This window comes from Cynocephalus volans, chromosome 3 (genome assembly GCF_027409185.1).
Source record: "Cynocephalus volans isolate mCynVol1 chromosome 3, mCynVol1.pri, whole genome shotgun sequence".
NCBI classification, from domain to species: domain Eukaryota; kingdom Metazoa; phylum Chordata; class Mammalia; order Dermoptera; family Cynocephalidae; genus Cynocephalus; species Cynocephalus volans.
In genome coordinates this window covers 105,763,592-105,776,879 of record NC_084462.1, presented here as the reverse complement: position 1 = coordinate 105,776,879, position 13,288 = coordinate 105,763,592, and the positions used below count along the sequence as shown (strand labels likewise).

Sequence of the window (13,288 nt, the reverse complement as noted above, 5' to 3'; positions counted from 1 at the left end):
CTGGCATTTATATTATGATTTCTTTGGTATAATCAAAATAGAAATACAAAACAACAAAAATGCGCTTCACTTGGAACTCTTAGCACTTGTTAATTAAGCTTATAAATACACTTTGTTTTAATTGGGTTGCATTTCTTAGTTTAATATAGGAGGTAATAAGTTATTTTTAATTGTTTTAACATCAGGTTCATTTGTTGTTTTTACAGATGCTGAAAATGAAATAAGACTGAATAGTTTAAACCAGGTAAACTCATTTTAAGTTAATGAAAAAAAAATGAAAAAGTTATCTTGCATTTTCTATTGCATTAGTGGATGAAATTAGCTTTTCCTCCAATTCTGTGACTTTCATTTTTAGTTTAGCCTCTCTATCTTCAGCAGCCAAAGCCTCACGGGTATAAGAATCTTCTGATTCTAAAAGATGATTACACAGTCTCTCTAGCTCCTGGTTTAACTGTAATTCTTTGTTATGTAAATGTTGAACCTCGGTAGAGGACATTTCTTTATTTTTCTTCTACAAAATGGTCCCCCCCCCCCCCCCCCGCTACAAGCCACTATGTTATCAAATCTTCTTCCCATTGCGGAAATGTATTAATTGTATACTAATTGCTCCTACTGCAAGATATATTTATTCTAGGAAAAATTCTCCTGAAATCATCTTGAATATTCATCGAGAAGCTTTACTTTGTACGATCTCATTCCCTGGAAAATGGAACTATACAAAAGTACTGGGTTCTTTGTGACAGACCCCTTTTTCGGTGTATCTCATTTTTCTTCATATTTTATGGGTAAAAATTTTTTCTTATATCCAAGATATGCCATGGTTTTCATTTTTGAAACCTAAAATATAAAGCACCCTGGGAGATAAAAGTCCTATTATAGCATATCAGAGAAAGACTAAGAAAAGTCACCCAGGAAATAAATTCATTTTAATGGAAAACTTTCCAGTTTTCTTACTTAATAGTTATTATACTTATTATTTGATTCACTGTTTCTTTAAAGTTAAAGTATACCTCATTCTGTAGGGTACTGTTTTCCATTTGTTTCTCATTCAGGGACAATGTGACTTGGTCTCTCTCCTGTTGAAATGTAACTGTCTTCTCCTGCTTTAACTTAACTGCATTTAAAACCTGATTTAACTCCCCACTCTTGCCCTTTAGAAAGAAATCTTTAGCTTTAAAGAAAAATACACTTTAAAAAAGACATTTTCTTCATTAAATAATTAATTTTAAAATGTAGTTAACTATGTCAAGGTCATCAAAAACAAGGAAAGTCTGAGAAACTGTCACAGTCTATAGAAGCCTAAGGAGACATGACCTCTAAATATAATGTGGTATCCTGGATGGCATCCTGGAACAGGAAAAGGACAATTGGTAAAAATAAGGAATTTGAATAAAGTCTAAATGTTAGTAGTAACACTTCAATATTGGTTCATTAGCTGTGACAAATGGATTATAGTAAAGTAAGATGTCAACAATAAATAAAACCGGGTGTGAGGTATAGAACTCTCTCCACTATATTTGCAACTTTTCTATAAATCTATTATAAAAGAAAAAGTTCACTAGAACTGTTTCAAAAGGAACTCAAAAGACAAAAATCTCTTCAAGTTTGCCCACACAACAAAGTGTTCATGAGCCTCCAAATCACCCATAAAATGTATGTGTGTGGGGTGTGTGTGTGTGTGCACGCACACATGTGCGTATGCACACAGGGATATCCATTCATCAGGCACCCACAACTGTTGTTCAAGAAAATAAGTGTCAGCAGCAAGAAAAAGACAAAAAGGAAATCATTTCATATGTACAGTCTATTTGAAAAGAATATTTTGCCAACAACTTAATGAAAGCAACTTTGGAATGATATCTTGCCAAAGAATAATGAAAATTTATTCTATATATGTTCAATATATTAACGACAGCAGAAAAAAGATAACCCTTCATTGCAAAAGTAGAGTCATGAATTTCAAATGATACCTGGAATTCTAACAAACACAGGAAAGTGTCAGGCTGTTTACAGCCAAGTCTTTTCTCTGTTTTAAATATCCATATCAAATGAATCTACTTATAGTTGAGTATTATTTTAAGTTGTTATGTAAACTTTTCATTTCTTAAGAATATATAATGTTTCCCACCGGATAAATCATTGAAACCAAAACATAAAACCATCTGTTCCTTTTACCTCAACATCCCCTCCTAAATAGGACGGCCAATATTTTCCAAAGAGTTTTTCAGTTAGTTTTCTTTTTCATATTACAGAGAAAGAGCAAGTGCTTGAAATTAAATAGACTTGAAGATGTCCTGCTGAGAACATCCCCTTCTCCCCCTCAAAATATGTAGTTTATTATACTCAAAATGTACTATTAAAAGTACTCAAATTATATGAGTGTACTTGAAAAATTTTGTGACAAAACAGAATTAAAGGAAAATATTAATCTTTCCATGGACTTTTGGAACACCCCTTGCATAGAATATTGGAATAAATTAATTAGTTTATAGGAATTGCCCTCAAGTAATATAATACTTTAGTAATACTTGACTTAGGGAAGCTTCCTAAAAGGTAGGAGAGCCCGAATAAAATCTGCACACTTTAAATGTGTAAATGTCAATGAAATAGAACTAAATTGTACACGATGCAAAACTGCAAAAGAAAAAAAAATTTACAACAGAAGACTTGTTCTACATTCCTACTGTTGTAATCTTACAACCATAAGACACTGTACCTAATTTTGCTTAGTGAGTAATAGGAAGCTGTACCCTCTAAGAGTCTTTTTCACACCAATTATAGACCAGTACCACTAAGGCTAAAAAGTTATCTCTGAAGGATGAGAACACCTCGACATTGACCATGAGTGTACCTATTTAATCAGATATATGGCCAAGAACAAGAAATGAAGTAAGTTTTCACAACTTTAATCCAAGACTCTAAGACAGAACTTAATTGACCGAAGAAGTTTATCTTGTGCCTGGCAACCTGTAAATGCTCAAGAAACACTTGCTGAATATTCCACTGTTCTGCCTATCAACTCTTTTCCAAATTTCTACTACTAAAAGTATAGAAATCAGAGTAGAAAGGCACTACCAAACAAGCCCTACACAGCACCTATCACAGTATGATGTAACAGGAGATCTTCAATAATTCTTATTAAAATGAAATGCATGTAAACATTTAATTATATGAAAAGCTATGGACACTTTCCATATAACTGTTATGACGCTCCATATGATGGTTAAATAAACAAACCAATAAGGTCAAAACATACCCAAAGTCACATGTGTGACAGAGCTGGGATTACAGTATTTACTGAGTTTAAGTCTATGTGAAAACTACTACTCTTGGCTAACACCTTTCAAATTCCAGGTTATGACTAATTGATTCATAAAAATCAATTCAATGGTTTATCCAGCACTGTTTTTTGGGGATTTTTAAAATAGAGTATCACGTGTAGTAACGGTAATTTCTGGTTCTTGAAACTTTTCAGTTTTACACACACATGATGAACACGTGCTGCTATGCCACAATGTAAAGCGTATTTCTTACTGTAGATAATGTTCAAAGACGTAGTATTTCACAGGGCTTTCCTTTACATATAAGAATCCCTAAGATGTTAACCACTACTAGCAGCTACTGAAATAAGCCTAAAATGTGTTTAAGTGACTTTAAAATTTCTCTTGTAACAAATTTCTATTTCCTAAGGGGATTAATTGCTACTATACTCTTTTTCCTACTTAGCAGGCTGTAAAAAATTAACCTACTACTAAAAATACTTGGAAATATGTAATAATTTGAGGGAGAAACTTCCAGATGCCTCAAATCAAACTATAGTCACGTACCCCATAGAAACATTTTGGTCAATGACTGATCACGTATCCGACAGTTGTCAAAGCAATAGGCTGTACCGTACAGCCTAGGTGTGTAGTAGGCTATACCAGCTAGGTCTGTGTAACTACACTCTCTGACCTTCGCACAACAACGAAATTGCCTAATGATGCTTCTCAGAATGCATCCCCACCGTTTAGCCACACATGACTGTATCTTGAATATTTCTAAATGAACAAATTCGTTGTCCTCTTCAAACATGATATCCATAAAGTAACTGAAACAAAGAAGTCTCCTCCACCCCAACTTCCCTCTACAATACTCCAACCAGAACATACCCATTCGTTTTCTTCCAGTATTTGCTCAAGAGCAAGAGCCTTCTGCTTCATCGATCGACACTCAAGCTCTTTCTCTCGCAGCATCATAGAAATCTTCATATTAGTCTCCTGTAATGCTTGATATTCTGCTTCCTTTACCCTTGATGTTTCTACTATTTTTTCATTTTCCTCTTTTAGGTTACAAATGTCCATTTCTAAAATTAATATTCTCTCCTTCAGGTTTGTTACTGCCTGCCTCAAAAGTTCATTTTCATTCACTTTGTTAGTGAAACTTTCATTTGAAGACAGTAATTGATCACTTTTGGCTTTGGTTAAGAGGTCTTTTTCTTTAAGTAACTTCTGTAAAACATCTTATTTCTCCTTTAGCTGCTTAATTTCCGAATCAGTTTGTTCATGTTCTTTTCCTCCTAGCTCTGAGGTTTCAGCAATCGAATCAGAGAATCTGTGATTATTTTCCTGGAGAGTTCTAATTGTTGCATCTTTTTCAGAAGAGAGCTGGGATGAAATAATATCAAGTTTTCCTAAAAGAAGATCTTTAGTATTGCGAAGCTGCCCCACGCTATGCTGAACTTTTGCTAATTCCTGCCCCAAACTTTTGAGTTTGGTTTCATTCTGCTCGTAACTTTGGATCAGGCCAGTATAGTCCGCTTGTAATTTAGAATTATTATCACTGTCAACCAAAACTTCTGCCTGAAGCTGAAGAAGTGCTTTCTGACATTGAGCTGACTCGTGTTGCATATTTTGTACGGTGGTCATCACCTGCTGTTTCCACTCTTCCATTTTCTTTACTTGCTGGTTTAATTTATCTCGTTCCTGTAAAAGCTCCTCGAACTGATTACTGTTAACAACTCCAGCCTCATTACCAGTGCTGGATGTTTGTAAAACTTCTAATAAAGACTTACATTTCTGACTTAATGCATCTATTTCAATGTCTTTTTCTCAAATGATACATGATAAATTCTGAACAGTTTCTCTAAACATATCTTGGCTGCTACACTCAAATCTAGTGGACAATTTGTTGTTTTCCTCTTGCAGCTTAATGAGGGCTGCTTCTTTGGCTGCAACTATATCCATCATTTTATTATAATCTGCTTTTAGATGCCTATTTTCCCTAGTCTTCTCATCCAAAACAGCTAATACTTGCTGTCTTTCCCTAGCGTAGACCTGCAATTGCTGTTGAAGGTACATAATATCCTGGGTGTAGGAAGCTGAAGAAATTCTAGTGTGAAGAGCTTCCATCTCCAAATCTTTCTGTTGGATAATCTGAGTTAGTTTACCAACCTCATTTTTGGACAACTGATCGATCTGTTTAGTTAGAGATATATTCTTTTCATTTAGAAGTTTAATCTCTAGTTCTCATTCTTTTATTTCTTTCACTAACCTTTCAGTTTCAGCTTTAGATGAATCATGCTTTTCACTTCCGTTTTCTATATTAAGGCTCTGAACTCTTGTTTCTTGTAAAATATCAGGATTCTCTGTTTGAATGTCCTGTCTTTCTTCATGCAACTGGGTTTTGATTTGTTCAACTGCTTTTTGCAAATTCTTAATTTCCTCATCTTTCTCTAAAAAGGGCTGGGTGTGTGTGACATTCATTTGCTCATGCTGGTATCTAAACTCATCCATTTCCTTCTTCTGCTCCTGTAAAGATTGAACTAGTTGCATCTTACTCTGGTTTTGATCTTCAGTTATCTTCTGTTGATGTTTAATTTCCTCTTCAAGATGATCCTTGATTATATTCACTTGAGATACCTCCAATTCTAGTTCTGTGATACTATCAAGTGGTTTGGGCTCAGCCACAGGTGCAGCTTGACTCTGCTTTTCCCTGAGTTGTTCCAGTTCTTCATGCAGATGACTGCTGTCTTCTTTCATGGCTCCAAGACTTCTGTCCTTTTCCTCTATGGTCTGCCTTAAAATTTCATTTGGCATTAAGGCCTGAGAATATTTATCTAATTCCTCCTGCAGCTCTGAACACTTTTCTTTAAGTTTTTCAATAAAAAGTTCTTTTTCCTTTATAACTTCTGTCAATTGCTTCTGCTCTTCTTCACTAGATGACAACATTTCCTTAGGTTTTTGTGATCAGTATCTATTTGTTCAATATTCTTTTTGAGTTCTACTATTTCAAAGTCTTTCTCTTGACTCAGTTTAATTAAATGCTCATGTTCCAGCTGTAAGGCAGAGGTGCTCGAGTTATGTGCATTTGATAGTTCTTCAGTGTTTTGCTCATACTTGCTTGCTTCTTCCAACAGCCTCTTTTTAGCCTGACACAATGCTGCTTCTATCCGTCCTTTTTTCCACTGTTAGAGTCTCCACAATAGTGTTTTTTTCCAGAGAAATCTGACTATTCCCAGCTACAGATTCTTCCAACTGATGCCTTACATCTTCACATGTGAAAACCAACTTTTCATTTTCCATTTTCAGATCAAAAGCAACTTTCCTTAAATTTTCATTGAGGTGTTCTGTTTTGGAAAGATTTTGCTTTAAGTTTATAACTTCAGCGTCCCTTTCTTTAAGTAAGTTGTCCTTAAAAGTACTGTTAAATTCTTGATTAAGAGACTGAGTTAACTCACTCCTGACTCCAGAAAGCTCTTCCTCATTTTGTCTAATATGTTCCTTAAGTTCAAGGTTCTCCTTCTGGATGTTTGAGTTATTTTTTTGTGATTTATTTAGCTGATCTACTAAATCTTCTGCTTTATCCTCAAGCTCCTCTTTGATTAAATGCAAATCATCCAGGACCAGTTCACTTTGAATTAACTGTTCTTTCTTTATGTCTAACTCTTTAGTAAGGTTCATTTTATCATCCTCAAGTTGGTGAACTATCTTTTTTTCATCATCTAGACCTTGTTTCAGTTTACTGATAATGCTATCTCTTTCATTTTGTTGTTTTGATAGCTGATCTTTTATCAAAATAATGTGCTGAAAGAAAAATTAATTTGCATGGTAACTTTACAAAATTTTCTTACTTTAGTACATAAAAAAAATTTCACAACATCTCATACATAATAGAAGTATCCTCAGATATTTCCAATCTTTCTTAAAAACAACCTTTTTCCTATCCCAACATCCCCTACAAAGGTATTTACTAATATCTTACAGCAAGTCGATTTTACTGAGGAAGGGAAACAATATATGTTATTTATTTTCAACTCTTAAACAATAGAGCAGGAGTCAACAAACTACATCTTAGAGGCCAAATCCGGCCTGCACCTTTTCCTGTAAATAAAATCATATTGAAACACGGCCATGCTCTTTCACGACAGCAGAGTTGAGTAGTTGCAAATGAGACTACATGGTCTGTAAAGCCAAAAGTACTTTAGTATTTGGCAATTCCTATGAGTAGAGCATCAGTGAACTAAAATAGTAATTAAATCACAAAATTAAATTATGCCCATCATTTTTACATGTTAACCCAGTGTTCAGTCTGCTGAGTAAAATGTGCTAAGTCGCTGTCTTTAATATAACATTACCTTTGTAGCTTCTTGGTTCTGTTTGTCAAATTCTCCTAACTTGGATAGCAGAATTTCCTTTTCATTAATACTCTGATTGAGTTCACGTTCCTTTGCCTTCAAACTAAGTCTTAAGTCATGTAATTCCAAATCCAAACTCATATCTCTTGCAGCTGTACTTTTCATTACTTCATCGTCATTGTTCCGTTTTAAAAGTGATATCTGAAGTTTTTCCTTAAACTGAGCACAGACAAGGTTCCCCTCTCTCAAACCTGACATAAAGGTGTATCTATGTATAGATTTAATAGTCCATTATTAGCTATTTAATGCTTTTCTCTAAAATCCCAGACGTGGTACAGTTCTCTATGCTTCAGCATTATTTCAACCTCTGATTACAAGGTTTGTTGATAAACTATAAATTGCTATAAAGCCTTCTCTCATTGACAGAGTTTTTTTTTGACTGGTAAGAGGATCACAACCCTCAGCATAGTGTGGTCCACACCACGCTCAGCCAGTGAGTGCACCGGACATCCCTAGATAGGATCCGCGGCCTCAGCACTACCAGCGCCGCACTCTCCTGAGTGAGCAACGGGGCCAGCCCATTGAAAGAGATTTTTTAAAAATCAAACTTCTACGGTATCTAGAGTCTCAAATTCCTTCAAATCAAAAGCCTTATACCTTATAAAAGAAACCAATAAAAGCTGTCTCAGAGCAATGCATCACAGTTCTCATTTCCTTCTGACTCAAAAGTTTATTCTGAATACAACTGGAAGATGAAAACAGCATTCTCTTACATCTTTCTACTGTCTGTTATCTGCTCAATTAGGAGAACCACACATTTTTTTCAGGTAGATCTTAAGAGGACATACAGCTTTGCAGGTACTTTTGGCATGAAGACTGTATGGTATTGGCAAAAGAGAGACAAACAGATCAATGGAACAGAGTACAGAACTTAGAAACAGACCGACACAAATATAGTCATGTGTTGTTTAAAAATGCATCATAAAGCAATTTCATTGTTGTGCAAACATCATAGAGTGTGCTTACAAAAACCTAGATGGTATAGCCTAGGCTATATAGTATAGCCATTATGTATGTGGTTTGTCATTGAATGAAACATTGTTATGTGGTGCATGTCTGTATAGCAAACTGATTTGATCAAGTAGGCATCTTTATTTACGATTCAATAGAAAAAGGATAGTCTTTCGAACAAATGGTGCTGGAACAATTGAACATTCATATGCAAAAAATAATGTAGACACAGACCTTATGCCTTTCACAAAAATTAATTCAAAATAGATCACATACCTAAATGTAGAATGTAAAAGTATAAAATTTGAGACAATAACACATGAGATAACCTAGATGGCCTTGAGTTTGGCAATGACTTTTTAGATATAACACCAAAAGCATAATCCATGAAAAAAAATTGATAGATTAGACTTGATTAAAATTAAAAGACTCTGCTCTGTGAAGAACACTGTTAGATAAAAACAGACTAGGAGGAAATATTTATAACACATGTCTGGTAAAGAACTAATAACCAAATTATACAAAGAACTCTTAAAACTTAACAATAAGAAAATAAACCACCCTGTTCAAATATGGGCAAAGATCTTAACATGCACCTCACCAAAGAAGATATAGGTGGCAAATAAACATATGACATGACATTATATGTCAATATCCTACGTCATTAGAGATTTACAAATTGAAACAATGAGATATCACAATATACCTCCCTAGAATGCCTAAATTCCCAAACACTAGCAACACCAAATGCTGGCAAGGATGTGGAGCAACAGGAACTCTCATTCATTGCTGATGGGAGTGCAAAAAGGTAAAGCCACTTTGGAAGACAGTTGGCAGCTTTTTACAAAGCTAAACATAGCCTCCCCATATGATCCAGCAGTTGTGCTCCTAGATATTTACCAAAATGAATTGAAAACTTAGCTCCACAAAATAATCTGCACATGAATATTTATAGCAGCTTTATGTATCATTATGCCAAAATGTGGAAGCAATAAAGATATCTCAATAGGTGGATGGATAAATAAACTGGTACATACAGACCATGTAATATTATTCAGCACTAAAAAGAAATGAGCTATCAAGCCATGAAAAGACATGGAGGAACCTTATGTGCATATTGAGCAGTGAAAGAAATCTCTCTGAAAAGGCTACATTCTATATGATTCCAATTATATGACAACCTGAAAAAGACAAAACTGTTGAAAAAGTAGGAAGATCAGTGGTTGCCAGGGATTCAGGGAGAAGGAGAAAGGGACAAATAGATAAAGCACAGGGCACTTCCAGGGTGGTGAAGCTATTCTGTATGTTATTATAATGGTGCATACATGAAATTACACATTTTCCAAAACTCATAAAACTATACAACACAAAGAGTAATTCCTAGTAAACTATGGACTTTAGTAATGTAAAAATGTAGCACTGTTGATTTATCAACTGTAACAAAGGTATCACACTAATGCAAGATGTTAATAATGGGGAGATTAGGGCAGCCTGGTGGGGGTGGGGGTGCGGTGACTGTGTACTTCGTGGGCTATTTTTCTATAAACCTAAAACTTCCCTAAAAAGTAAAGGCTATTTAAATATTTTTAAGATGCTTAAGGTTCTGATATCTAACCATGTAAATTAAAGATGGGAGAAATAAGTTTTCGGCCTTTATTATCATGTGCTGGATTTTAGAAGTAATACTTAACAATTAAAAAAGGGAAAAAAAATTAAAGAAAAGAAAGCAAAAAAATAGAAGTAACACTTAAGTTTTTGATTGTCTGTTTTTATAATATCACACACGAGTTATTTATGGAAGTTTAGTGACCTCACATCCATGTAATTCCTTCTGGCTTTTGACTCTCTGGATGGAGTAGTGTTTATGTTTCCACGGCTTTTGCACCTTCATCGTAAACTATAAGGTGGGTCCTTAGTATGTGAAATCTAAACACCTTTGGCTCCATGAGAGTTGAAAAATATGTTGCATGTGTAATTTCATGTTTTCAGACAGAAGTTGTCTGACAGTTTGTTAAAGATAGCAAAATAGTTTGTGTTTCGCTTAAGTAGCAGGTAATCACAGCACATTATTTTTTGTGTGTTCATTTATCCTTAAAAATAATTGATTTTATATCCTTTTATTCATATATTAAAAGTTATTTACCTGAAGAAGCTGACATTTTATATAATGACTTTAGGATTTCTTAAGCTTTAATAACGTTTGATTTAAAATCCTTTGAAACTACGATACATTATTTGCTGACTTATAGGAGAACTCATTTTCTCCAATACAAATAGAATTAAAACTCCTCCGAAGAAATGATTTCAGTAGCAGGAATGTCATTGCTGTAAAAACTAGCAACAGAAAAAGTATTTGAGATGACTGTCAATTGTTTTTCTTATTAATTTTGTGGGCATTCTTTATATATACCTATATATATATATTTGGAGTGCACACCCTTTGTTGATTATATGTTTTGCAAATACGTTCTTCCACTCTGTGGCAGTCCTCTTCACTCACTTAATGAGATTTATTTTTAATGAGAAGGTCTTAATTTTAATATAGCCCAGCTTATCAATTTTATCTCTTTATATTTGTGCTTTTGTATCTGGTTTAACAGATATTTGCCTAACCGAGGTAATCAAGATACTCTTATGCTTTTTTAAAGGAGCTTTACTGTTAACATTTATGTTAGATTTGAAATTCATCGTTTTTGTGTGTAATATGTGTTTTTAATTAAGATTCATTTCCTCCCATAGAGAGGCCATTTGATCCAACACCATTTATTGAAAAGACAGCTCTCTTGGGCTGGCTTATTAGCTCAGTTGATCAGAGCGCGGTGCTGATAGAAGCAGGGTCCGGGGTTTGATTCCTCTACCGACCAGCCTAAAAAAAAGTGTAATCTTTGTGCAATTTTTGCCATAAATTAGTGGCCAAGTACGGGTCTATTTCTAGTCTTTGTATTTTCCCTTCATATATTTGTCTATCCTACATCACCACCACTCTCTAAATTGTTGTGTCTTTGTAATAATTCTTGGCATCAGGTACAGCAAACCTTTCCTATTTGTTTTTTTTTCAAAGAGTCTATTAACAAGTTTTAGCCCTTTGCGTGTTCATACATGCTTTAGGTTTTTTGGAGGGGGGTTGTTTGTTTGTTTTGCCAAGTATCAGTGCTCAATTGTGAAATTTTGATTGGTTTTTTAAAATCACAGATTAAAAAGATTTGACACTTTTAGAGTAATGAGTTTTACAGTCCAGTCAGACATAAATATGAACTGTCCATCCATTTATGTAGCTTTTCTTTAATTCTCCAACAATATTTTGTATTTTTTATTGAGATTTTACACATTTTAAAGGATGTGTTTCTAGATAATCAATTGTTTGGTGTTATTATAAAGTAAACCTTTTAAAATGTTAACATTCTAATTGGTTGATGATGGCATATAGAAATATAACCAATCTTTGTATGTTGACCTTTGATGCTGCAAATTTATTAAAGTCACTTATTTCTAATAATATTCCTGTGGATTTCTTTAAATTTCCTTTTTACACAATAATGTCTTCATTTTTATTTATTTATTTCATTTCTTTTATTTAATTAAAAATTTTCATATAATATTAAATAGGAGTGAGATACTGAGCATCCTATTCTTGTTTTAATCTCAAGCAGAAATCTACCACTAGTTCACCATTAAACAGGCTATTCGATACAACATACAATGAGGTTTTTTGTAGATACACTTTATCAAACTAAGCAAATTCCCTTCTATTCCTAGTTTGTGAATAATTTTATCATAAAAGATAATGAATTTATTAAATGTATTTTCTGTATCTATTGATAATCATTGTTTTTCTCCTTTGATTTGTTAGTATGGTGAATTACATTGATTATTCTAATGTTAAATCAATCCTACTATCATCCAATACCTCTAATTTTGTCAGGTATGCTATTTTTATATATGGCTTTGTTTGGTTTGCCAATTTTTTGTTTAAAATTTTTATATCTGTGTTAATGAATGAGATTGACCTATAATAATTCTTTCTTTTAATGTCCTTTTAAGGTCTGTCTTTTAATGGCTGCTTTTATTATAAAATTCATACTGGCTTCATGAAGGGATTTATTTCCATCGCACATACTTAATAGATGGGAAAAACATCTAAACATGAGAATTTCCTAGTTATTATCACTCTGGATTACTACCTCTCCCAGGTTTTGGCCAAGTCATATAATCTTTATTATCTCTCCAATGTCATCCAATAGATGTTTTCATGCAATTTTCAACCTTCACGTTTCCTTGGTGGTACGGTTGATTTGAATATCCTACTATGTAACTCCCAGAAGATTCTTTATTGCTTTTCATCACAAAAACACTGAGTTCTTCCATGTAATATGTCACCTCTAGTTCTTATTTTAGAAGAAAACGTGAACCTTTTTTGTCTTCCAAGTCGGTCTCTAATAATTACTCCAGGATTTAATGATTTATCTGGAGCCCTCATCTTTCCTAAGCTGATGCTGAAATGCCTGTGGCCAGTAAATAATTAAACATGTTCTGGGTGCCTATGCTGTGCAAGGTGCTGATAATACCAAAATGAATATGACATTGTCCCAAATTTCAAGGAGCTCACTCCTAATAAAGATGTTAAAGCATTATATTAGTATAGAGAGGTGGAAAGATGTAAGT

General features: G+C 33.9%; 1 protein-coding gene across 1 annotated transcript in view; it reads left to right on the top strand.

Annotated features, from left to right (window-relative positions):
- Positions 1-13,288, top strand: part of LOC134372657 (thyroid receptor-interacting protein 11-like) — a 338,384-nt gene that overhangs the window by 24,821 nt on the left and 300,275 nt on the right. Inside the window, 2 exon segments of the mRNA XM_063090084.1 lie at positions 207-244; positions 10,648-10,660. Coding sequence (XP_062946154.1) covers positions 207-244; positions 10,648-10,660 — 51 coding nt within the window.